Raw genomic sequence first — 26,814 nt, 5'->3', positions numbered from 1 at the left:
AAAAATATAAATTAATTATACATTTACAGCTTTTAAAACCTGGACTTCTATCTTGTTATCTAATGCTTTTATGTTTTAATGTTTCAGATTGTCTTTTAGTAAAAATGGAGTGGTTAGAATAGATGGCTTCTCTTCTCCTGACCAATATGATGATGAAGCTATGAGTCTATGGACACATGAAAATTATGAAGATGATGAAGTAGACATAGAAACTTCAAAATACATCTTGGATATAATAGGTGATAAGTTCTGTCAGTTAGTAACGTCTGAAAAAACAGCTTTGTCCTGGGTGAAAAAGGATGGTAAGGAAGTTAAATACTTAGAACATGCAACTATTCACATTTTATTTTAAGAATTTCTCTTTGGAATATGTTTTATCTGTGGGAGAAGTCCTTAATCTTACCGAGGCTTGTTTACTTTTAATTTTGATAATGATACTTTTATGTGCAAATGTACCTATATGTAATTAAGGTAACATATTTTCCAACTGAGGTTGAATTGGATTAGCAATTTGTGAAATTACAATAGCATTTTGGTATTTCTGCCATTATGACATAACTGAGCACGATAGACACTTTGGATGTGAAATTGGGAAACTTCAGCATTTGCCATGTAAAGACATAATCCATCCCAATTATTTAAGCTTTTTATCTCGTGTGATTCATCACAGTCTTTGGAGTTAGATAGACTTACATTTGTATCTCAACTTTATTCCTTGTTTAACTGTATGAAATGGGAATGATAACTACCTCGTAGGTTTGTTTTTAAAGTAGTTATGTTATATTCACTAAGTAAAGCACCTAACATACTAGGTGCTCAAAATGTTAGCTTCTTTTCCTTCCCATACCTTAAGTCAGTAGTTTGTCCCCCAGGGGACATTTTGCAATGACTCAAGACATTTTTGGTTGCATAACTGAAAGGTGTTGGGGATATAGAGAATTAGCATCTATAGGTGGAGCCCCAGATGCCACTGTGCAGGGTAGCCACCCACAAAAGAGAATTATTCATCCAAATATCAAGGGCGCCAGGATTGAGAAACCCTCCATTAGATGTAAGTCTTCTGAAGAGAATTATTAGTTATATCAAGAAATCTGCTCTTGATTGTTAATTAATAAATCCTTCAAAGTTTTTGGTTCGCCTTTAAATTTTTGTTTTTGTGCATTTCAGTGAAAATTGTATGGAAGAGAGCATGTTTGCCTTTAAATTTTTATTTCCCTGTATTTCAGCCAAAATTGCCTGGAAAAGAGCAGTGAGAGGAGTCCGGGAGATGTGTGATGCGTGTGAAGCAACATTGTTTAACATTCATTGGGTTTGTCAAAAATGTGGATTTGTGGTCTGCTTAGATTGTTACAAGGCAAAGGAAAGGAAGAGTTCTAGAGGTTAGTTGTAACTTCATATAAATTGAAATTTTTTTTTAGGACCACTCATCTGGAAAATTAGATGAATTAGGTGAGTTTTTTTCCCTACCTTCCTTAATGATGAATATATTACATTAAGGAAGTTTTATGAAGCTTATGTTTAAAAAAGGATGAGTTAACCACAGTTTATTAAAATAGCCAGATTTTCTACAATAAAACTGCATCTACATCTTTTTAGCCTGATTAGTAGATCCACTCTCTCATCTCAATCAGATTAATGCGGCCCAAATTTAGGTTAGGCTTTGCAGCTTTCAGATTCCACTGTGTCACAGCCTGAAGTGTCTTATAGAACCTGTTAATTTATTTATTTTGGCTGTGTTGGGTCTTCGTTTCTGTGCGAGGGCTTTCTCTAGTTGTGGCAAGCGGGGGCCACTCTTCATCGCGGTGCATGGGCCCTTCCCTATCGAGGCCTCTCTTGTTGCGGAGCACAGGCTCCAGACGCGCAGGCTCAGTAGTTGTGGCTCACGGGCCTAGTTGCTCCGCGGCATGTGGAATCCTCCCAGACCAGGGCTCGAACCCGTGTCCCCTGCATTAGCAGGCAGATTCTCAACCACTCCGCCACCGGGGAAGCCCCAGAAGCTGTTAATTATACAGTCAAACACATAAGTCACAATTGCATACTTAACTAGGGTGAATTGATTTTTCTAAAAATTGGTCCATAAAGTTTAAATCCAAATGTTCAAGAATATGCTACCGCTAGCACCATTTATCCACTAGTTAGAAAATGAAGAAGTCTTTATTATATATGAAAACATCCTTTGAAATGATTATTTCTAATTTCTAGAGAAGTAAAATGGCACAAAACAGTGTTCTTCATGTTAATACATTTGGAAGATAATAGTTTAAAAAGAAAGTAACTAACTGTACCTTTTGTCATGGTACAAGTGTTTTAGAAGAAGTTCATCCAAGGCAGTTAAGGAAGTAGCTTACGTAAATACTGGTAACCTGAAGGTTTGGGGGTAAAGTCTTAATGAGAGGATTCAAACTGTGGAAGTATTAGAAGTAAAATCATGTTTAGTGATAGGCTATTTATTCAGTATCTAAAAACAGTGAATGTCATTTTCATTCCAGGCAGCTCTTTTTCAAAGTAGTATGTCAGATAGATGAACCATGATTTAGCCATCAGTATCTTTTCCACTGATAGGATTACTAAAACTTGGCCCTTTCTAACCCTTTTTCTTGTACACCCAGCGTTTACCAAAGAGACTTGAGCAAGCGGGAGAGCATCTACAGCTAGTTGTTTCTGTGATATGCAAAAGATACATGAGTAAAATGTAAAACCATAATAAGGAATGCATTTTAGGCAGTTAAATATCTTCAAAACCCTAAAAATCTATTTGGATATTTTTGGTTGATAGAAGAACTAGCTGCAGTGTTATAAAACTTCATTCCTTTTTACTGGTTCTATGTTACTTTCATTTTCCCTTTGCCAAATTAAAAAGAAATTAATTTTAATGTATTATATTTTGTTATATTGTATGCATATATAAGCATGACTTCTTTTTTAAACAAGATAGGGTATGCATAATAAACCTAATAGTTGTGTTGCTGTCAGTTATCATAGTACTGTTAATTTTTAAAGTATAGCCTGTCAGTCACCATATTGTTTTTTTAAGTATAACCTATATGCCTTGAGTTGTATTCTATGTTTTATATATATATATATATATATATTATTTCACTGATAAATATTGTAATAAGCTCACATTGACTAGGTTATAGCTTTATATTAGTGGTAACTAAACCTAGTGTCTAAAATATAACTAGTTAGAGAACATTTACAAGTTACTATGTAGGTTTTGTAGGGAAAGTCAGAACGCTTTTAAAGAAAACCAGTTTTAGGCTAGATTTGAATTTTATTTCCTCTGAAACTTTTCATGAAATAGTTCTAGATTTTTTATGCTGAATTTAATGACCTTTTTGATACTTACTGAAGCTCTTACAGCCACGTCATAGATAAGTAGTTATCTATATCATTAAATTTATAGAAGAAGATGTCCTTGAGATCAAGGTATTGAATATTTTTCCTTTGTATGATATGCCGCATGCTATGCCTTAATACATCGACTCTTCCAGGTATGGAGCCTTATTGCAGTAATAGCAATTAAATACTGTCTTATCAAGTTGAGGCTTTTCACATGTCTTGTGACAGTTCGTGTCTTTGACCCATTAGAAAAAAATGAGTTGGCAGTAGCCTCAAACTTATGAGTCTAATGTGCTAAGATCAGGCAAAAGCCCTGTTTGGCACAAATAGTTAAGAGTAAAAAATTAGCTACAGGGAAGATTGAGGTGACTAATACATTAATGAGACTAAAGAACGGTCATTTTAGAAAAGGCTAGTAACATTGTATCTGTTTTGTATCATGTTTTTATAAAATTCTCAGAAGAGTGGAACTGTTTTTTTTTTTTTAAGAAGCAAACATATGAAACCTACCATTGACATTTTACATAATTGCTAAACTCTTTATATGTAAGCCATCAATTTTATAATTCTAAAACCATGACTAATATAAAAGTACATATGTTACTATCTTACAGATAAAGAACTGTATGCTTGGATGAAGTGTGTGAAGGGACAGCCTCATGATCACAAACATTTAATGCCAACTCAAATTATACCTGGTTCTGGTAAGTATAAATATAAATTATTTTTTGGCTGCAGTGGGTCTTCGTTGCTGTGTGCAGGCTTTCTCTAGTTGTGGCGAGTGGGGGCTACTCCGGGTTACAGTGCACAGGCTTCTCATTGCAGTGGCTTCTCTTGTTGCACAGCACGGGCTCTAGGCACGCAGGCTTCAGTACTTGTGGCACTCGGGCTCAGTAGTTGTGGCTCACGGGCTCTAGAGCGCAGGCTCAGTAGTTGTGGCACTTGGGCTTAGTTGTTCCGCGACATGTGGGATCTTCCCGGGCCAGGGCTCGAATCCGTGTCCCCTGCACTGGCGGGCGGATACTTAACCACTGAGCCACCAGGGAAGCCCTAAATATACATTATTGACTTAGTAGTGTAACAGGTCTTTGTTGTTCTAGATTACTTAGAAGTATGTCAATAGTAGTAGAAAGAAGTGGTAAGGTTTATGTAATCTTGAATTGTTATTGCTCTGTTCTAAGAATCCTCTGTGTAATAAAGTTCGCAGGATAAGCCCAGACCTAGTGATGAAGAAAGCCTTGGAGGAACCATTTTAGAAGGGGAAAACTGGGAATTCTCTGGCAGTCCAGTGGTTAGGACTCCACGCTTCCACTGCAGGGGGCACAGGTTTGACCCCTAGACGGGGAACTAAGATCCCACAAGCCACACCACGCAGCCAGAGAAAGGGGGGTCGTGGGGCGGGGAGACCAGAGTGTAATGAAAAAGCATATTAGATGTATTTATTACAGGTTATTCTACTTTTTTTTTGTTTTTTTGAGCATAATGATTTTTAATTATAGAGGTAAAGAAAAGAATAGAGAACATGAATTTGGTTGATTGATCAAACCTGAAATAGATGGAAGGGATGAAGGAAAAAATGGAAGAAAAAGTTGAAAAGGCACAGAAAACCTCCACAAGAAAAAGAAAAAATTTTTATAATCTTAACAACTAGTGATGATCTTTTTATTAACCATTATATTTTGTAGTTTTGACAGATCTTCTAGATGCGATGCACACTCTTAGAGAAAAATATGGTATTAAATCCCATTGTCATTGTACTAACAAACAGAATATACAAGTTGGAAATTTTTCTGCTATGAATGGTGTGTCTCAAGTGAGTAAAAATCTCTATTCAAATAAAATTCATGGTTAATCAGCTTTGATATTTGAAATCCAATTTAGGACTTGTGTTTTATAAATTACGTTTCCTGTGTTACTGTATAAATGTAACCTCTATTTTTTAACTCTGAATAATTGAAGAAATAGTATTTTAAAAATTCAACTGTTCTACCTTTGTAGGTTTTACAGAATGTTCTTAATCACAGTAATAAAATTTCTCTGTGCATGCCTGAGTCTCAGCAGCAAAATACCCCTCAGAAGCCAGAGGGTAATGGCAACAGCAGCCCAGAGAGTGATGTAAGCACAGACAGCAAGTTAACTCCTCCAGAATCCCAGTCGCCACTGCACTGGTTAGCAGATCTTGCAGAGCAAAAGGCCAGAGAGGAAAAAAAAGGTAAGCCTAGTTTATTATCTAATAGAGAATTGTAATCAACAGTGTAGTATTATACATTAACGTACTACTGTTCAATTAGAACAGTTTACTTTTGTCTTTTGCTCTCATTGTGGCTTAGGTTTTAACATTTGTCTTTTCTTAGTAGGAACTCGACTTCCTGTGATCTTATCAAAGTTAGTTACAGAATCATCTGTAGATGAGCGTATCAATAAAGCCACCAGGGCGATAGATTTGTAACTTTACCTACACTTTCTCCCCGTCTTAGCTATAGCATTTTTCCTTTGTGACAGGTACAAACTCACCTACATGTCTAAAACACTGAGGAAGGCCTTTTCATATTCAAACTATTTGACTCCTGAAGGATCTAACCCATCCTCTGGTCTGTGTTCAGGTGAATAAATGACTAGTGCTACAGTTTTCATCTCTCACTGTAAAATGTAGGATGCCAGCTTTGTCTGTACTTTAGCAGCATGTTTAATTTTATGTGAATTTTGTAAAATGTTTTATTTCAGAAAACAAAGAATTTGCCCTTGAAAAGCAAATTAAAGAAGAGAGAGAACAAGACAACCCTGATTCTCCCAATAGCAGAACATCACCTCCTGTGTCCCAGAATAATGAACAAGGCTCAACATTACGAGATTTGCTGACCACAACAGCTGGCAAGCTACGTGTGGGTTCTACAGATGCTGGCATTGCCTTTGCACCAGTTTATTCAATGGGAACCCCCGTGAGTGAGATGCCAGATTTTTGGATTTCATATGGGCCTTAAATTTAGATTTGGGGTCTTGGCTGTGAACTACACAATGAATAGATGCACATGAAATCAAATATACCAAATTACTAAGCATGTTCCTATTTGCATTATAATTCTCATAACTTAAAAGCCAGAGATTTTGTTCTTTTCCCAGGTGAAAAGGGTTGCAGAGGGGCATTTTGATTCCAAAAGAGTCCTAACATACTCCTTCAGAATTTGGTATCTAGTTGGGGGAGGGGGGGCGGGCAGGGAATGACATAGATGTGAATGTTTTGTTACTTAAAATATTTAGACATCAATTTTTGCTTTAATGATTCACCAAAAAAATTAAAAAAAAATAAAAACAAAAATTGCATAGGTAGACACAAATTTTTAGTGGCTTTTAAAAGTATTTGGGAGAGTATACCTATTTGTTCCCTCTGCCCCAATCCTAAAACGATATAACAGGAAGACCACACTTCTAGTTTCTGCAGATCCGGCGGTTTCTCACATGGAGACCACCCTACTTCTGCTTCCCACTGTCAGGAATAGTGTAGGGACTAGAGATCCATATCCATTGACATGATTCTTTTTTTTTTGCGGTACGCGGGCCTCTCACCGCTGTGGCCTCTCCCGTTGCGGAGCACAGGCTCCAGACGCGCAGGCTCAGCAGCCATGGCTCACGGGCCCAGCCGCACAGCGGCACGTGGGATTCTCCCGGACCGGGGCACGAACCCTGTCCTCTGCACCGGCAGGCGGACTCCCAACCACTGCGCCACCAGGGAAGCCACAATGACATGATTCTTGAAGCCAGATATATTGTTTGTGTTGGTTGCTTGTTATGTAATAGTAAATAAAAACAAAAGTTTCCAAATGTAATCATTTCCCCTGAAAGTATAATTTTTTTTCCTTATTAGAGTGGTAAAAGTGGAAGGACTATGCCAAACATTCTTGATGACATAATTGCTTCAGTTGTTGAAAACAAAATTCCACCAAATAAAGCCTCTAAGATAAATGTAAAACCAGAGCTCAAAGAAGAACCTAAAGAAAACAGAAAACCTGCCATGGATGAAAACAATAAATTGTACAGTGATATACCACATTCTTGGATCTGTGAGAAGCATATTCTGTGGCTTAAGGATTATAAAAATATTAATAATTGGAAGCTTTTCAAAGAGTGTTGGAAACATGGACAAGTGAGTATTTTAAGCTGATTTAGTATGCTCTGAGTGGAACTAAAGCTGGTTGAATAGGAAAAATGGTTTTCTCCTTAGGATTAGAAAGGGGAAAGATAATACTTGACACATTTGAGTTGGAAGATACCAAAAACACCAAAAAAGTTACCAGAATGATTGTTTCTGAATCCTTATTTTTTTGGCCAGATTTATATGAATTAACAGGGAAGCATTGATTATTTGATGTTATAATTTCAATTTGTTAGCAGACTTTTAATAAAGCCATATATTCACAAAGTTTGGTATCACCTTCCTTTTTTTACATTTGTATTTTAGTTCAGTTAACAGATTCATTTCTGCTATCACAGTGTTAATAGTAAAAGCAGTTTTCTTGAACTGATGAGAAGTGTAGATGCTTTTGCCTTTAATATTTACCTATAGAACATTTATAAGTTAGTTCATAAAATCTTGAACGACAAACTCCATTATTTAACTTGGCTCAAATAAAAATGATTTTCTGTTTGACCAGAGTTTTGATATAATGTTTGATACATACTTCAGATGGTAATTTACATTAGTGCACAAATTAGGATTTTGCATGACTTAATATTATCTTCAGTTTTTTTCTTGCATTCTGGAAAACATCATTGCTATTTTACTTCCCTTTTTTTATTCAACAGAGAGTTATTGAGCACCTAATAAAATCTAGTGTTTGTGCTGGCCATTAAGGATATAAAAATGAGTACATCATGTAAAAATGAGTAAGAACCATTTTAGTACAATGGTTCTTAATCTTTTTAGGTCTCTAGTCCTTTGTAAAATCCAATGACAGCTTGGTTCCTCACCCTAGGAAAAATACACGCCCATGCAATTGCATATACACGGTATTTAGCATATATTTTTTTGGTTGGCTCTCCCTTGAAGCCCTGATGCCATTGCTGCGTCACAATTCAGACGACTTAAATTTGTGTAGGCTTAAACAGTCTCATAAATAAATAGTTTTATAAATACGTCACATGTTCTCAGAACTTTAAGGTACTGTGGAAACCTAAAAGAGTGAATGAATAAGCTAGAGTACTAATTCAAAAGGGCTAGTATGAATTGATGTCTCAGGGGTTAAGTGAAGGTTTTATAGATGGACAAGAGGTTGGAAATAAAAAGGATCGGGTGTTTGGGGAACTGTTCAGTAGCTTTGTTTATCTGACATAAGTAAGAGTTCTGTGGGGTAATGATGGGGAAATGAGGTGGTTACAGTTATGATTATGAGGGGCCTTTATATCTTGCTGAAGAGTTTGAACTTGTTCCTGTAGATGACAGTTTTAATTGAAGAATCAACTCAGATTGACTTTTTAAATTGAAGTATAGTTGATGTACAATATTATGTAATTTACAGATGTACAATATAGTGATCCACATTTTTTAAAGGTTATACCCTATTTATAGTTACTATAAAATATTGGCTGTATTCCCTGTGTTGTACAGATCGACATTTTAAAATAACTGACAGCAAAGCAGATTGGAAGTTGAATTGGAGGGGAATAAGACCAGAGGCAAGGAGCCAAATTAGCAAGGCTTTCAGTATTTCAGGAAGATGATAATGATGATAGTAGCCTAAGAATTCTGCTTTAGAATATTCTGATTTATTAATTAACGTGCCTCTATAATTTTTTTTAAATTTTATTTTTCCCAAGCTGCTGGTTACCAAAATAAGGAGTGGCACAGGGCTGGATGGGAGTATTCCTGGATAGGCATAATAAGGGCTAGGAGTTAATATGTGAATTGTCAGCAGTAGTTAATTATCTAATAGCTGAAACTGTTTTAATAGTTGGATATATTATTAGCCCATTGAAAGGAAGTTTAATGTTGCAGTTACCCAAGTGGTTAACCAAACTTCTTTAAGGTGGTTTTTGCTGTTGTTTATTCCTTCTCTTTTGAGATACCTTTTTGTGATAACAACCCTAGCTTGAGGTTATTCTGCACTTATCGTTCCTCAAATTTTATTATCTTGTGAGTTTTAAGAGTACTTAAAAATAACATCTTTTACAAGAGACTCTTACGTCATAACTTTCTGTGTTCTCTTTTACCTTTCAATTATAATAAAGGAATTAAAAAAAAAAGAAACCTAAGAATAATGCATCAGATTGCCTTTAGAGGTCTTTTTTTACATCGGCATTGGAGTTTTAAAACCAAAAATCTTCAATTGTTGGTTTTTGGGTTAGAGAGCCGTGAGGGAATTTGAATTCATGTGATTTCAAAGGAGAGATTCACTTTCAGGGAATTTGGTCATTCGACTTGAAATTTATTGTTGTTGCACTTGGTTGTTTAATATTTTTGTCATGATCCTTATAGAGGTAAAGAATGTGTTTTAAGTGATATAAAATCAGAATGTATATAAATTATGTTTTAATCCCAAGGGTTCTGTATTTTATCTAAAAATCTTATTTACATATATTGCATATATACAAATATATAAGGTTATGTTTTGTCTATAAAAAGGAGTCTGTAAATAAAACATATTTATATTGCCTAGAAATTTTTTAGTATAGCCTTTCAGACTCTTTCCTGAAAAACACTACATATTTTTTGTTTTCAAAATGGCAGTGTACTCTGCCATGTACATGGCATTCTCTTATCAGCTTTTCTCTTTGAAAATATATTTGTGAACATCTTTCCAGGTCAGGGACTATTTTTGAAAGCCTCTTTTATTCTCACAATTTGTCATTAGTCCTAAAATTCAACATGTTAACCGTCTGTTGTGTGTGTGTGTATAAAATCAAATTTTGGAAGTGTGCATATACCTTTTAACTTTTCTTTATCTGTCTGTTTATTTATAAGCCTGCAGTGGTGTCTGGTGTGCATAAGAAAATGAACATTAGCTTGTGGAAGGCGGACTCAATTAGTCTTGATTTTGGAGACCACCAGGCTGATCTCCTGAACTGCAAAGACAGCATTATTTCAAATGCCAATGTTAAGGAATTCTGGGACGGTTTTGAAGAAGTTTCAAGTATGTTGTTTTTTGTTTCTTTGTTTTACTGTTTTCTTAAACATTTCCCCCCCAAATGATAAATTGTTTAATCTTTAAAATGTCTGTATTACTTTGTTGTCCAGTAAAAAGGAACAAGTACTTGGAAGTAGGAGACTGGGTCCTATTCCTGGCTATACCCCTCATTTTCTGTAACCATAAAGAAGTCATTTAGGAATTCTCTGGCGGTCCAGTGGTTAGGACTCAGCACTTTCACTGCCGAGGCCCGGGTTCATTCCCTGGTCAGGGAACTGAGATCCCACAAGCAAGCCACACGGTGCAGCCAAAAAAAGTCATTTATACTATGTTTCCATGTGTCATATTCAATATATTAATATTCTTGGGGAATATTTTTGGCAACCCCCACAACATTTGAAACTTGAATAACATACTTTGTGTAAAACATTTTGAAAAAGTAAAAGTAAAAATGTAAGACTAATTTTAATAACAATTGTAAAGAGGCTTTTTTTTTAAGAATTTTATGGTGATATTGCAGATATCTGTGTTCATAAGGAACAAACATCTTAATACTACATGAATACATAAGAAATAAAAGTCCATAAGCAAGCATTCTTTACCTACTGTACAATAATAGAGGTATTCATTCATTTCACATTTCTTCCTTCCTCTAAACATTAATAAAAAGACTGAGATTATCTTTTAATAATCAATTGCATTCTTATAGAACGGCAAAAAACGAAAGGTGGAGAAACAGTTGTTTTAAAACTGAAAGATTGCCCTTCAGGAGAAGACTTCAAGACTATGATGCCAGCAAGGTATGTATGTCTGTTTATACTTGTTATTTTGACTCTTGGCTTTGAGGTTGAGCTGAGATTATCCCCAGAAGTGGGATAATGATCTACAAATGTGAGCTTTAGGCAGTATCCTCCTCAATTAAAAATAAGTAATAAAAAAAGAAAGATCTGAATCTCTGTAGTCTGAGCAGGGGGAAGTCTTCGTTAGGGCAGTAAAGAAGAGGATGCTGTCAGAGGAGGCCCCATTTGGGACCTCTCTTTGGTGCTTTCAATTTGCTGTGTTCAAGGAAAGAGAATTGCGGTTTTAGTATCACTTCTATTCTTTGCTTATCCATGTATTATGCATTCATTTAAACTTTGAAGTCAAGGAAAGTGTTAACTGTTAAAGGCCTTAAGGAAAGTTTAGCAACTTGAACATTTATATATTTGAAAGTACTTAAGAATGTAAACCTTTATTCAAAAGAAGTCAATGTTATTCTTCAGATATGAAGATCTTTTAAAAAGCCTGCCATTGCCAGAATATTGTAATCCAGAAGGAAAATTCAATTTGGCCTCTCATTTGCCAGGATTTTTTGTACGCCCTGATCTAGGACCCAGGTTGTGCAGTGCTTATGGTAAGTATATATTTGCATTTCTATCAACTTGGAGTATATGGAAGTTTAACTTCCTTCCAAAGATAAATTATCTAATCATTTTTAGATTCTGCTAAATCCGTTCCTTTAATAATCCATTGAAATCTTTTTCTGAGTCAAGCAGTGTATATTAGGTATTAATAGCCAATATATAGTTAAGTACCGGCTCATTCCTTATAAAATATAGTTACATTTTCTATTAATTTGATTTTTATGGTACATTTCATGGATTGTGATATTTTGTAGGCAGGTTTTGGAATAAGGAGACTAAAACTCAAATTACAATTAACAGATTTTCCTCATAGAGCTGATTTTGGAAGGAATATCTAGGATATATAAAGTGTTATGCTAAATAAAATTTTATTTTATACACAGGTGTAGCTGCTGCTAAAGATCATGATATAGGAACAACAAATCTACATGTTGAAGTTTCTGACGTTGTAAATATTTTAGTATATGTTGGCATAGCAAAAGGAAATGGCATTCTCTCAAAAGCAGGTAAAGAAACTTAAAGAATAGTGGTCTTTGGAATAACAGTTGAATAACCACACACAATAATATTATCCAGAATGTCAGCCTCTGAGTTAACATCAAAGATTCCCAAAAAAATTGCAGTGGATATTGGGATATTTTAATATTTATTTGGAGCCGTGATTAATTTACCTGGCTTTTTTTTTTTTTAACACAAAAGGAATTTTAATTTTAAAAGTGAATTTTTTTAATTTGCTCATTTCCTATTATTAAATATTGGGTTTATGAAAATAAACTGGTAAGCTCACTTATAAACATTTAGTGAAGAACAGAAATTAGGTCCTTGAGCTCTGAAGATGATTAAGGCATGTTTGTGTCTAAAGCATTCTTTTTTCCCCTCTAGTACCAGAGAGAAGGGGCCTTTTCTCCCAAGTAGAAATAACTGTTCAATCCAGTGCATAGGTTTTAGAGTCTGTCCTCTAGGTTTCTTTCTAAAACCTTGTTCCATCTATCATTCCCTTCTTTATAGACATAGGTCCTTCAACTTTCTTTTTCCACTGGCTTCTTTTCTCAGAGTAGGAGCAAACTTCAGACTTTTCCTCCTTCCTTTAAAAGCCGCCTTCAGACCTTGTCTTCCTTGCCACCATCCTATTGCTCCTGCCCTCATAACATTATTTGCTGTGTCTATCACCTCCCTTTCATATTTCAGCTCAATGCAGGTTGGCCCCTGCCTGCCGCCCCACTGAGATTACTGTACTGTTGCTATTGCTGTGGCTTTCACTGATAGTCATATTTCAATACAATGGTTTCTTTGTGGTCCTCTTATTATTTGTACCCTCTGTAGTAAACGACACCTCTTCTTCAAATAGTTTCCTTGGCTTCAGTAACACTACTCCCCTCATTCTTCATATGGTGGAGTTTCAGACTTTTCTAGAGTTATAGACTTTATCCTCTCCCTTTTCTGGTTTACATGCACTTCCTGTGAAATTCTATACATGATTTCCGACCAGTTAGCTCAACAACTATCTGGAGCCCAGAATATATCTGCAGCTTAGTGGCTAGGTGCTCAGGACATGGGGGTTTATTATAATATTCACTCAGTTTTTGTGTCTGTTTGACAGCTTCTATAATACACAACCTAAATTCCTCCAAAACTGTAGAAACTCATAGTTTCTCAGCTTCTTTAACTGACTCTATTGATTGTAATTGATAAAAACTCTTGTCTCCCCTACTCCCAAGGATTTGAGAGTCAGGCACACTTGAGTTGTAGTCTCAGCTCTAGGACAGAAATGTGTGTGACCTTTGATATCAGATTACTTCTCCTTTCAAAGCCTATGGTGCCACACAGTTACAGTTGCCCCTTCGTATCTGCGGGTTCCGCACCTGTGGGGTCAACCAGTCAAGGATAGAAAAAACACAGCAAAAAGAAAATACTCCAGGAATTTTCAAAAAGCAAAACTTGAATTTGCTATGTGCTGGCTTTCAAAAAGCAAAAGGAGTTTGCTATAGCCAGCAACTGTTTACATAGCACTCACATTGTATTTACAATTATTTACCTAGCATTTACATTGTATTAGATATTATAGCACTTAGTCTACAATACAGAGGTTACATCTGCTTTTCTCCCCTACTTTTCTTTCATCTCCTTAAATGCTAGAACTTCCTTATTCATCTTTATTCTGCTCATCTCCCCCTGCTCACCTCCCATCCCTCATTCATAGCATAATGTTTGATCTTTTGAGAAAAAGTCATCAGCTTTTAATTTTAATTCTTGGACTTTAATTCTTGGACTGTCTTTCTTTAAAGTTTTTGCCAATTTTTTAGATGGTCACAAAAAAAGGAATGTTTTAGTGTTATAATAATGCTTAAAACACATCAAGAAAACCTACCTTCATTGTGGGGTGGGGGTGGGATGAATTGAGAGATTGGGATGGACATCTATACACTAATATGTATAAAATGGATAACTAATAAGAACCTGCTGTATTAAAAATAAAATACTAAAATGTTCATTGTAGTAAAATCAGGCATTTGAAAACGACATTCCTGTCCTTCACTCAGAGGTAACTACAGTTAACATTTCTTCTGTGCATATATATGTGCAGTTTTTAATTTGTCAATAGTTCAGAAGAATGGCCTGATGCCTCCTCAGTCATAGCACCTGAAGCTTTTGCATTTGATTACAGATTAACCAATAATAGTAAATGAGATCTCCCAGAAATTACTCGGAAGACATTTTGCTCTGCCATTCATTAGTCATGGCAATGAATAAATCCCTTCTCCTCACTGAACTGTTTTGCTGAGCTGTAAAGTAGAGGTTATGATCCTTGCCTACCATAATAGTGGTCACGATAGTCCTTTTTATGAAATGCTGTGAGTACAAAACATTGTTATGACCACACCCTTGGGACAGGATGAAACTTGGTTATGTTTGAGTTAAAAGTCCTTGCGTTTTCATCTCCCATCCCTTGGTTTACAGAAAACAAATGAACTGGGAAAGTTACTGTTGATTCTGTTCCCAGTTACCCCGGGTCATTGTTCTCTGCTCTTATAGTTGTAACAGTTTTCATGTAGAACTGGGTTTATCTCCTCTTTAAGAGTCCCAGTCTAGTCAGGCACTATGCTACTATGATAGATCAATTGTAGGAGATGTGGCTTTCTGGTGGAGTCTTTACTGACCAGTTTGAATATATTCTGTGTTTCAGGAATACTTAAGAAATTTGAAGAAGAAGATTTAGATGACATTTTAAGAAAACGATTGAAGGACTCAAGTGAAATACCTGGTGCTCTGTGGCATATTTATGCTGGGAAAGATGTTGACAAGATAAGGGAATTTCTTCAGAAGGTATAATTTAGGTTACAGGCAGTTTTATCTCTTCACCTTGAGCAGAGACTTAAATTTTAATGTAACTTCATGGGCATTCAGCAGTATAAGATGATTGAGTAATTTTTACTTAGGAGGATGGAATTTTTTGCTGTTGAAAATCAAAAGCTCCTTTCTCTTGAGGAATTTGAATGGCAGCTTCTTCTCAGTTAGTAGTACTCCTTCATCCCCTTAGAGTAAAGAACCTGTTAATGAGTCAGATGTTACCCTTGATGAAAAGTAGTGATTGGAATTATAGAATATAAAACCTGTCATAGAAACACATAAAGAAGGCAGAATTTTGATTGTATTGGTATTTTTGGCTGTTGACCTAGACAGTAATTCTGCTCTCTCATATCTGTGATACTTATTTGAATAGACTGAAATTGAGTAATTGTATACTTGTAAAAAAAGTGACACATTAATCTGAAATTGGTTCAAACCCTTTTCTCAAATATTTTCTGAATTTTGTAATTATAGGGATTTCTTTTAATGGACCATAATTGCTGTTTTTCTTATTATACTTCATCTTCTTTCTGAATGGACTTAAGGTCTGTCTTTGGTCAGTGTGAGGCAAGGGAGCTATGGCCCTGTAACTACTATTTTATCCCAGAACTACCTAACAGTCTTTTAATTTAAAATATTATAAACTATGCTTTTTAAAGCAGAACATTTTACTGGTTCGTTAGAGGGTCCCTTGAAAGTGATTTGTCAAGGGTTAGAAGGTTAGCAATATAAAGGTATTTATCTGTGTACCTACCTTAAAAAAAGAGCAGCAAAAAGAAATGTTTATGGGGACTTTCCTGGTGGTCCAGTGGTTAAGACTCCACACTCCCAATGCAGGGGGCCCAGATTCAATACCTGGCCAGGGAACTGGATCCCGCATGCCGCAACTAAGAGATGCTGCAACGAAGATCCCAAGTGCCACAACTAAGACCCCACGCGGCTGAATGAATGTTTATGATGTCCACACATTCAAATGGTTTGGCTTTTGGAAAAAAGTTACTAAACTAAGCTTTTCCCCGTCTTTGTGCTATACTCTTAAAATAATTGTAAGGAACCAAATGGATGAAAGCTTCATAGTAGAGAGAATTCCCTGTCGTACCAGTGGTTAGGGCTCTGTGCTTCCGACTGCAGGGGGCACGAGTCTGATCCCTCGTCAGGGAACTAAGATCCCACATGTTGCACGGTGCAGCCCCCCAAAAAAAAGACTGAAAAAGAAATAAATAATAGTTAATAAAACTTCATAGTGGAAGAAGGTAAGGGAGTATGATTTACTTTATTAATAGCGTATCAGTGTGCAATATTGTTTTCATGTCCTTTGGCTTTTCCAATTGTAGAATATCATTTTCTGTAACTTAGGCTCAGTCGTCGTTTCAGAAGATTCTGAGAACAGACTGTTATTGTAAAGAAAACTGAAATTTAACTGAACAGGATTTACCATTTTCTTTACTTAAATTGGGGTATATATTTTCATTTTAATCTATATTTCAGATTTCAAAAGAACAAGGCCTTGAAGTTCTACCAGAACATGATCCAATTCGTGACCAGAGTTGGTATGTGAACAAAAAGCTTCGCCAAAGACTGCTTGAGGAATATGGAGTCAAAGCCTGCACTCTTATTCAGTTCCTTGGTGATGCCATCGTCTTACCAGCAGGAGCACTTCATCAGGTATATAAAAGGTTGCTTCTAACACACTTGTTACTGAAAGAACCAGAAAGAAATTGTTCTGAGTATAAATATAAATGAAGGAAGATGTAAGAAAGAATGACCTACACCAGTATACCTTCATTAAGAAATTACTGAACAGCTTTTCAGTGCTTGATGAGATCTGACGTAATTAAATGCTTTGAGACCTTTAAATATATAAACATGAGCCAGATTTCCATTTTTGTATTGCTACTGTTTGGTGGATTGAAATCTAATTTCAAAGACTTTTAAGGAAAAAAAGAGTTACTGTATATTCAGTTCTCAATAGCTGAGACTTAACAGTGGGAGGGGGGAGTATCAGGACTTAGAGATGATACATTTTCTAAGGCACCAAATATGAGTAGAATGAGTTATTAGGTAGACCATTCCATAATTCAGGCTTTCACTGTACTTCCTGCCTCTTTTTAGTTCGCTAACGTAGCAATAGCACGTCGAAAGAAAGGTGCTGCGTAATTTTTATAGCTACTGATTCACAAAACTTTAAAACTGAAATACACATCTAGTCTTCGTTTCTGTGGCTTGACTGTGTGGCACCTAGAAGAATGGCATAGAATAGATGGTGATATGGAGGGTTTGGATTAAAAGCATATAGTGGGTTCCTATAAGTAGACTGAAGCTACCGCAGAGCAGTTTAGCGCTCATAGTAACAGAGTGCAAAGGAAACCCGAGAATCCAGAAAACTAGTTTGCCTCAGAGTTGGTTCCCCACCTTTGCCACCACCTGGTTATTGAGATGTATCTGATGTGTTTACTTTTACCAAGCAAAGTTTCCTACATTTTATATAACTGTATGCAATTACTGCCTGTGTAATATTTGTGACACTATTATAATAGCCACAAATATTTCTTAAGTGAGAATAGTTGCTTAGTTTTTAAGATGTCAAGTTAGGGTTAGATTTATCATTCTTAGATCTCAAACAGCATTTATTGTAAAATATAATTAAGTGTATTAATTAAATGAATGTATTATTTATGTTAAAATGTTTTATTTTCTCATGGACTTATATCATCATTTCAGAGATGTGTCATTTATGATTCATGTTTAACTGGGATTCACCCCACATACTATTCTTTGGCCTTCTAGCCTCTTATCAGGAAATAGCTAATCTGTATTCACATGTAAAATGCCCTCAAAGGAGCAGTCTTGTTTAAGAGAATAGCACAGTAAATGTTTTTCTAACTAGGTGTAATTATTTGATAATACAAAACAGGTTCCCTTGAAAATCCTTACTCACATACTCAGTTTATCCAGTATCCATTTTCTTAAAAGTCATACTGGACAGTGCATTTTTTAGGTATCATTTGCATTATAATGTACCTTTTAGTGTACAGTTCTGTAAGTTTTGACAAATATGTAGTTAGGCAACAGCACAATCAAAATAAAGAACATTGCCATCACTTCAGAAAATTCCCTGTTACTCCCGCCCCCCCACTCCCCACATACTTTTGTTTTTAATTTTTATTGGAGTAGAGTTGATTTATAATGATGTATTAGTTTCAGGTGTACAGCAGAGTGAATCAGTTATACATATACATGTATCCACTTTTTTTAGATTCTTTTCCCATACAGGCCATTACAGAGTATTGAGTAGAGTTCCCTGTGCTATACAATAGGTCCTTATTAGTTATCTATTTTATATGTTAGTAGTGTGTATGTGTCAATCCCAGTCTTCCCTCCCTTTCGCCCCTGGTAACCATAAGTTTGTTTTCTACATCTGCGACTCTATTTTTGTTTTGTACATAAGTTCATTTGTACCATTTTCTTAGACTCCACATATAAGCGATATCATATATTTGTCTTTCTCTTACTTCACTCAGTATGACAATCTCTAGGTCCATCCATGTTGCTGCAAATGGCATTATTTCGTTCCTTTTTTATGGCTGAGTAATATTCCATTGTGTGTGTGTGTGTGTGTGTGTGTGTGTACACGTACACACACACACAAACACACCACATCTTCTTTATCCATCCCTCTGTCAATGGGCATTTAGGTTGCTACATGTCCTGGCTATTGTAAATAGTGCTGCAGTGAACATTGGGGTGCATGTATCTTTTCAAATTACAGTTTTCTCTAGATATATGCCTAGGAGTGGGATTGCTGGATCATATGGTAGTTCTATTTTTAGTTTCTTAAGGAACCTGCATACTGTTCTCCATAGTAGCTATACCAATTTACATTCCCACCAACAGTGTAGGAGGGTTCCCTTTTCTCCACACCCTCTCCAGCATTTATTGTTTGTAAACTTTTTGATGATGGTCATTCTGACCGGTGTGACCTCATTGTGGTTTTGATTTGCATTTCTCTAATAACTAGTGATGGTGAGCATCTTTTCATGTGCCTTTTGGCCATCTGCATGTCTTCTTTGGAAAAATGTCTAGATCTTCTGCCCATTTTTTGATTGGGTTGTGGTTTTTTTTTTTTGATATTGAGCTGCATGAGCTGTTTGTATACTTTGGAGATTAATCCCTTGTTGGTTGCTTCATTGGCAAATATTTTCTCCCATTCTGAGGGTTGTCTTTTCATTTTGTTGGTTTTCTTTGCTGTGCAAAAGCTTTTTAATTAGGTTCCATTTATTTTTATTTTCATTAATCTAGGAGGTGGATCAAAAAAGATCTTGCTGCTATTCATGTCAGAGTGTTCTGCCTGTTTTCCTCTAAGAGTTTTACAGTATCTGGTCTTACATTTAGGTCTTCAGAGGTTATTTTTGTGTGTGGTGTTAGGGTGTGTTCTAATTTCATCATGTATACAGCTGTCCAATTTCCCCAACACCACTTATTAAAGAGAGTGTCTTTTCTCCCTTGGACACTCTTGCCTCCTTTGTCATAGTTTAGATGTGTGTGGGTTATCTCTGGACTTTCCATCCTGTTCCACTGATCTACCCCCCACTTTTTAGTCAACCTCTTCTCCTACCTGATATTGCTACAACCACTTATCTATTTTCTTTCTCTATAGTCCTGCCTTTATATGAATGTCATATGATTGGACAGTATGTAGCCTTTGAGTCTGACTTTTCTTATTCAGTATAATGTATTTGAGTTTCATCCATGTTATTGTGTACATCAGTAGTTTCTTTTTATTTCTGGGTAGTTTTTCATTGTTGTTTTCAGTTTGGGGCAATAATCCACTATAAGCCACATTTACGTACAGGTTTTTGTATGAATATTGGTTTTCATTTCAGTTGGATAAATACCGAGTAGTGGGACCACCTGGTCACATGATAAGTGTGTGAATAACTTTATAAGATACTGCCAGGCTGGTGGTTGTACCATGTTCCATTCCCCGAAGCAGTATATGTGAGTTCCATCTCCTCTGCTTACTGTCAGTTTTGTTTTTAAGCATTTGAATCTCACTATGGCTTTAATTTACATTTTCTTAATAACTAAATATGTTGAACATCTTTTCTCGTGTTTATTTGCCATCTGTAAATCTGTTATGGTAAATGTGTTCAAATATTTGTCCATTTTTTTCAACATGGATAGGCTGGGATATATTAAAATTAAGAATTCCTGTTCATTAAAAAAAGCACCATTAAGAGAGTGAAAACGTAACCCAAGAGTGGGAGAAGTATTTGCAATACATTTATATATACATTTTTGTAATTGGGTTCTTTTTTTCTTACTATGTTGAATGTCTTTAAGTCCTTTGTCTGATATGTGCTTTTGCACATATATTCTCCCAACCTGTGGGTTGTCCTTCCATTTTCTTAATGGTGTCTTCCAAAGAGCAGTTCTTAAATTCTGATGAAGTTCAGTTGATCAGGTTTTTTTTTAATGTATTATATACTTTTATTGTATCTGAAAAATTTTGCCTAGCCCAAGATCAAAAAGACCTTCTCTTAAATTTTCTTCTAGAAGTTTTATAGTTGATAGTCTTACATATAGGTCTGTTATCCATTTTTAGGTTAATTTTTGTATATAGTGCAGAGTGTGGACTGAAGTTCAGTTTTTTTGCATATGGACATGCAGTTGTTCCAGTACTGTTTGTCAAGAAAACAATCTTAAAATACTTTCTTTTGAAAATGTAATGCATTCATATGATTTTTAATTCAAACAGTACACAGTGGTTCACAGTGAAAATTAAGTCATTTTCTCACCTTTGCCCTCAGTTCCTCTACTCCAGAGGCAATCACTATTACCACAGAGAGAGTCTGCATGTAAATGTCTCTCTACTGCTTATACTTTCTTGGGGAAAGACAGGGAAGAGAATAGCCTTTTTTTCTCAAAATAGTGGGCAAAGTAATCCTGTTAAAAAGCTTTAGTTCACAAGTCACTCTGCTTTAGCCTCACTTAAACAGTATGTACTTGTATCATATTCTGTACTTAAACACACTCTTAAGATGCTATACTTAAATAGACTGAAACAGCATCTAGACTGGCAAATTCTATTCTGATCTCTGCCACTAAATTGTTGAGTGTTCCAAAGTAAAAACCTTCTCTGCTGCATATTTTGGCACAGAATTGCAAGAATTTCTACCTTCCTTCCCTCACGTGATATGATAATGACAGCACAGTTATTTGTACTCTGTTTAAAGGGTGTTGTCCATGACTCACAAGTGGTGGTAATGTGGTTTTGAGAGAGAATTAAAAGGAAGTATGAACTCTGTTAACAATGTTAACTTGGATTTAAGACGCATTATTATTTACAATTTACGTAGTCCATAGAGGTCCTGAAAACTTTTCATTGATGGCTTCAACACTTCCAGTAAACCACAGGTAGCCCTTTAAATAATCCCAGAGTCTCAGTGCTTCTCTCACACTTTAGCATACATCAGAATTCCTGGAGGGCTTGATACAACACAGATTGCTAGACCCCATGCCCAGAGTTTCTGATTCAGTGGGTCTGAGGAGGGACCTGGAATTGTACATTTCTAACAAGTTCCCAGGTGACACTGACGTTACTGTTCAGGAACCACGCTTTGAGAACCACACAGATAGGAAGCCCTTGAAAAACCCAAAGCATGTAACAAAAAACTTCCGTCCAAACGATAGTGCAGGACTTGACTGGCCAGCAATGCTAGGGAAGAATCAACATACCTTTCTTTGATTTGTCAGCAGTGAGCACTTCGAGAAGCCTGGGGCGGGAGGAGAGACGGCCACGGGACAACTCTGTGCAGCAGCGGCATTCAGATGTATATCTCGGCAAGTTGAGGGACAATATCATAGCCACAGCCCTCTTTATTTTCTAAGAACTACTCTAGAACTGCAGGCTTAAAAATCTTCTGTTGGCAAATGTGGCTGAGTCTGTGAAACCCTGTGTATACCCTTAGATAAAGCAGGTGAATCTGACCTCCAGGATTCACTTTCTCAGCTCTAGTGTCCTGAGGTTTAGAGTAGCTTTCAGTTTTAAACAGCAACAGTTTTTTTAAATTAACAAAATCTTTACTGATAATTTTGTCCTCAACTACTTAACTGATTGTATTTGGTCATTCAAAGTAAGTTAATAATATTGCTAAGTTGTAAATTCTCTACATTCTTATGACTAAAAGGACTCAGACAAAATCACAGTGTCAAGATAATAACTTTCCTACTCTGAAAACAAAAGTTACATTTAAGATAATAACTTTCCTACTCTGAAAACAAAAGTTACATTTTCTTAACATTACCTATATATGATTACAACTGATCTTGAAGGCAAGTATGAATAAGACAGTCTGCCAAGGAAGTGAAAAGTAAATGACTCAAAGATGGCACAAAAGGGGGTAAGTGGAATGGGAAGTTCAGATATGTTTCACCTTAAAACTGAACCTTGCCTTTTCAAACTAACCCTTAAGTCTTTAAGCAGTCTATATCAAGTTGAGGTCATTAGGAAACAAAATAACATCTTGTAACCACTAATGAAAGTCACTGTTCTAAAAGTGATTTTAAAACAACCATAAGAATCAACTTTTTCAGAGCTCTGGAATCTAATTCAGAACTTACATGGACCAGCGGACTGCTTAATGAAGAAGAGGACATCTGAGTTTTGGCCTTCAAGGAAATCTCTGACAAGTCACTGGCTGACCACCTGAGATAACCGAACAGAGACATCAGTGAGCACGCCAGAGGAGGAATAGTCTTTGCAAAATTAGTTTGGAAAGGTCACAAAACAAATGGATGACTACAGTCCCTATCAATCAACAGCAGCAGACTGTGAGGCAGGGGAGAACCTGATTCTAGTTACCACATGATAATGTTTAGATGTCCAGTTTCCAACAAAAAGTCACAAAGCATACACAGAAACAGGAAAGTAGGGCCCATTCATAGGGAAAAAATACCTCAACAGAAACTGTCCCTGAGGAAGGCCAGACATCAGACTTACTAGATAGACTTCTAAGTCAGTTATCTTAAATATGCTCAAAGGGCTAAAGGACTATGGAAAAAAGAAATAAAACCAGGCAAATGATGTTTGAATGCAATTAGAATATCAGTGAAATTATTTTTTAAAAAATAGTTACATATGCTAAAAGTTACATGCTAGAACTTCACAAGGACTTAATCCCCACAGCATGTTCAGATGAATGTAAGGTGAGACAGGGCATTTGGAGCCTGTGTGTGCTGGTATGACTGCGTTCATGTAGGACTGTAAAGCATCTGTTAGACAAGATATCACAGGAGCTGGGTTCCTGTTGACTTGCCATTTATTGGCTGATTTATCTTGGAACAGGCGCTGAACTGCTTATCCATAGTTTCCTGCTCTGTGAAATAGAGCATCTGTTCTACAGACACATAATGAAGATCCAATGAGACTGTACAGCAGTGCTGAAAATGTGAGGCATCCACTATGTTCATCCTCCACAGGAATCAACAACCTAATGATTAAAGGAAAAAAATGTTTATATGCTACCGAGTTATCAGTAAAGGCACAGTGCTTCAGTTAAAGACATCTGCAGCTGTTCAGGTGGTCACTATGCCCAGAGGAGCAATTCCAGCCCCTTTGGAATTTCATCACTCTATCATCAGATGTTTTCCACAGTCTCTATTCCCCACTTGTTATCTCCCTCTGCTCACTTCTCCCAACGAAATTTACTTGCATACTTTAAAAATTAGAATAAATGTAAATGTTTAGTTTTCCAGTTATTTCTCCTTTCCCAGGAATTTTATGATATCTTTTAATATCACTAGAGGACAGCAAAGAAACAAAATCCAGATTGGATAAGCTTGGTCCTTTCTCTCTCATTATCCTGAGTGTTGATAGAAAGCAGTTCTAAGAAACTGTAAAGTGCAGTTAGTCTGTACATATGCTGAACAAATAACAGGTAAGATTATTGACTGGCTTCTTGTGAACACCATTTAGTCACGAGAGGGAGAACTAGCAGAAAAACAGTTGTACTGACGCCACAAGAGACTGAAGGGTATCATCTTTAACTGGTTGATTTGAAAGAAAAGGCACAAAGGAAAAAAAAGAACAAACAAAATCCTCGGAGAATTCTAAAACTGCTGTGGTCAGTAGATCTGTCTGGAACTACAGTTTTCATCACAGTTCCTCATAAATAATCAAACTAAGTTTCATTTCCTTTCATCTACTCTCTGGTGTAAAAGTTAACAGTGAAATGACCAAATGCAGAAAGTCAAAGGAGCAACAACAGACATCCGGGTTGACTGCACTGATTGGTGAAACAGGTACCTTCCAGTGAGCATTTTGTTGTTGTTGTTGCTTTTAAGTAACACCCCCAAATCCACGTTGACAACATTGATAATTAGGATCTGATTATCAGCCTCTCTGAAGGATTCCTGGAAAAGTTCTTTTCTTTGCATCGTTTAAAAATATTCCATTTACATGAAGCTTTTCAGTGATAAACTTTCTCATAAAGTGTGGTGTTCCACTTTGAAATGCATTTGATGTTTTGGAGAAAATAAGTTCTCTGGTGAATTGTCTCTTGTTCCAGCAGACAACTTTGCTTCTCTTTATTCCCACCTCCTAAAACTTATATTCTTCTGTTTCTGTTTGGGGAATAGGTACAGAATTTTCACAGCTGTATTCAGGTAACTGAAGACTTTGTGTCTCCAGAACATCTAGTACAGTCATTTCATTTAACACAAGAACTGAGACTTCTGAAGGAAGAAATCAATTATGATGATAAGCTACAGGTAAGAGATGAGTTTTCTAACTAGCTCCTGTTCTGCAGGCTTTTTATATTCAGAATTACAAAACATGCATAACAGCTTAGGCCATCATTGCCTAGTTTGTCACATTAGGATAACCAAAGATTAGCGCCAGTATTTAATTATATGACTAATTTTAACTTTTGGCTTAACAGTTTTGTTTTGTTTTTAATTCTGATGCAGTTTTCATTTGTTAATTTATCTCCTGCTGAAGTGATCAGAAATACCAACATCTCTTTCAGGTTAAAAATATCTTGTATCATGCAGTCAAGGAAATGGTGAGAGCTTTGAAGATACATGAAGATCAAGTAGAGGCTATGGAAGAAAATTAGGTGTGGTCCAGTTTGATGTTTTTAGGCCATTGAACTGGAATTACTTACTCTTGAACAATGATATGTATGTACACTGACTTAAGCTTCATAAAACCATCAGTGCCAAGAAATTCTCTTTGTAGTAATTACTTGTTACTGACACCACAGCAGTATAGCATAAGTCACAGCTCCTGTGATTCAGTGATATTAAAACAAGCTTAATTTTAAAGCAGCAATTCATAGCTGTTTTTGTATTATAGTGTATATGATGTTTGTGAAAATGCCAGATTTAAAATGATGTATTTATTTTTGGAAAAAAAATACAAAATTCTATGCTATATTGTTGATCAAGTGTAAATGTGACTATGTACAGTTTACTAAAATAACTGATATTTTTCACTACATTGAGACAGTTACTGTGAGAATAGGACACAAAACACCAGCTATTGCCTGCATTTGGGAAACTGCTGAATCGCACAGCATACATGTCATAATTAGAAAATTACTGCCAAATGACTGTAAAATTTGTAAAATATAAAGTATATAAAGTAGATACTAAATACAGACACTTCAATATTTTGTTGAAGCTATTGACTGTACAATTAAACATTTTCAAAAGGTGTAATTTATTTAAAATTGTCTCATTTTGGTAAAATTTATGTGAACTTTTAAAGCTAAATATTAAACTTAATATGCTATGTAAATATATACATATATACATTTAATGATGTATTTTTTTAAAACATTGGCTTGCTTTTATTTGTTAAAGTGCAAGTGTTACATATGGCTTTGTAAAGTTGAGAGGGGTTTTACATTTTCCATTAAAAGGACTTTATCAAAAATTGGCTAGTCTAAGAGTTCTCCCTCTTGATATGCCTATTACTGGGGGCTTCGTCATTATCAAGGTGACTACCAGCATTTTCTTGTGATACAGTGTCCTCTCCTGGAACATTTCCCTCTTGTCTTTGATTCTTGTAAGTTTAAGCTTTCTTCAGATGTTATAGGTCGTCACAAGTAAGTGCCTCCACTTTCTTGTCCTATGGCCCAGCTAATGAATACAGGCAACGCCAACATTTGTTATTTGTGAATAAATACATTTAGTTGAAAGAGGAACTCATACATTAAAGTCATGATCATGAGAGTATGTGATCATAACAATATCAAATAAGTGCTCTTTGCCACAGAGATGCTGTGGCAGGGAGAGGAGAAGGAGAGAGGGGGGCAGGTGGCAGAGAAGAGCCTGCAGGCAGCCAGCCTGGGTTGAATATGAGTTCTGTTACTTACTGTGTGACCCTGGTAAGCTGCTTTAATTTGGAGTCTTGGCTTTAACAGCTGACTCCCCATTACCAGTTGGTTGCTTGAGGCTCACATAGTCCTACCCTAACCTTACCTTTTGAATTTTACTGGAAATATGTAGCCCTCCACTGACACCTGCAGGATGTTGAAGGGATGGCCTTTGCTTATCTATCTATCTGAAAGCACATAGCTTAAAAGAAAAAACTGGTA

General features: G+C 36.0%; 2 protein-coding genes and 1 long non-coding RNA gene across 7 annotated transcripts in view; 1 reads left to right on the top strand and 2 right to left on the bottom strand.

Moving 5' to 3' along the window:
- REEP3 (receptor accessory protein 3) overlaps window positions 1-6,514 on the bottom strand; it is a 393,590-nt gene extending 387,076 nt beyond the window's left edge. The window contains exon 1 of the mRNA XM_049697203.1: window positions 6,510-6,514. The gene's annotated coding sequence lies outside the window, so the exon portion shown is untranslated. The remainder of the gene's footprint in view (window positions 1-6,509) is intronic.
- The window catches only part of JMJD1C (jumonji domain containing 1C), a 314,373-nt gene extending 288,223 nt beyond the window's left edge, over window positions 1-26,150 (top strand). For 4 of the 5 annotated variants that reach the window (XM_033406071.2, XM_033406067.2, XM_033406070.2 and 1 more), the window contains 15 exons: window positions 88-302; window positions 1,227-1,379; window positions 3,957-4,046; window positions 5,028-5,155; window positions 5,341-5,554; window positions 6,067-6,281; window positions 7,205-7,483; window positions 10,298-10,466; window positions 11,170-11,260; window positions 11,723-11,853; window positions 12,247-12,369; window positions 15,048-15,187; window positions 16,700-16,876; window positions 24,851-24,982; window positions 25,240-26,150. In XM_033406071.2, the coding sequence (XP_033261962.1) occupies window positions 88-302; window positions 1,227-1,379; window positions 3,957-4,046; window positions 5,028-5,155; window positions 5,341-5,554; window positions 6,067-6,281; window positions 7,205-7,483; window positions 10,298-10,466; window positions 11,170-11,260; window positions 11,723-11,853; window positions 12,247-12,369; window positions 15,048-15,187; window positions 16,700-16,876; window positions 24,851-24,982; window positions 25,240-25,329 (2,347 nt within the window). In that variant the 3' untranslated portion in view covers window positions 25,330-26,150. The remainder of the gene's footprint in view (window positions 1-87; window positions 303-1,226; window positions 1,380-3,956; window positions 4,047-5,027; window positions 5,156-5,340; window positions 5,555-6,066; window positions 6,282-7,204; window positions 7,484-10,297; window positions 10,467-11,169; window positions 11,261-11,722; window positions 11,854-12,246; window positions 12,370-15,047; window positions 15,188-16,699; window positions 16,877-24,850; window positions 24,983-25,239) is intronic. The other variant, XM_033406069.2, reaches the window with a different exon arrangement.
- Window positions 16,153-24,855, bottom strand: LOC125961071 (uncharacterized). Its single transcript, XR_007471397.1, has 2 exons — window positions 22,835-24,855; window positions 16,153-16,909 (listed from the first exon to the last, which is right to left on the bottom strand). It is a non-coding gene; the product is annotated as an uncharacterized LOC125961071 (long non-coding RNA).
- Window positions 26,151-26,814: the final 664 nt, after the last annotated feature.

This window comes from Orcinus orca, chromosome 14 (assembly GCF_937001465.1).
Source record: "Orcinus orca chromosome 14, mOrcOrc1.1, whole genome shotgun sequence".
Classification (NCBI taxonomy): Eukaryota; Metazoa; Chordata; class Mammalia; order Artiodactyla; family Delphinidae; genus Orcinus; species Orcinus orca.
This window is presented reverse-complemented; position numbering and strand designations above follow the sequence as displayed.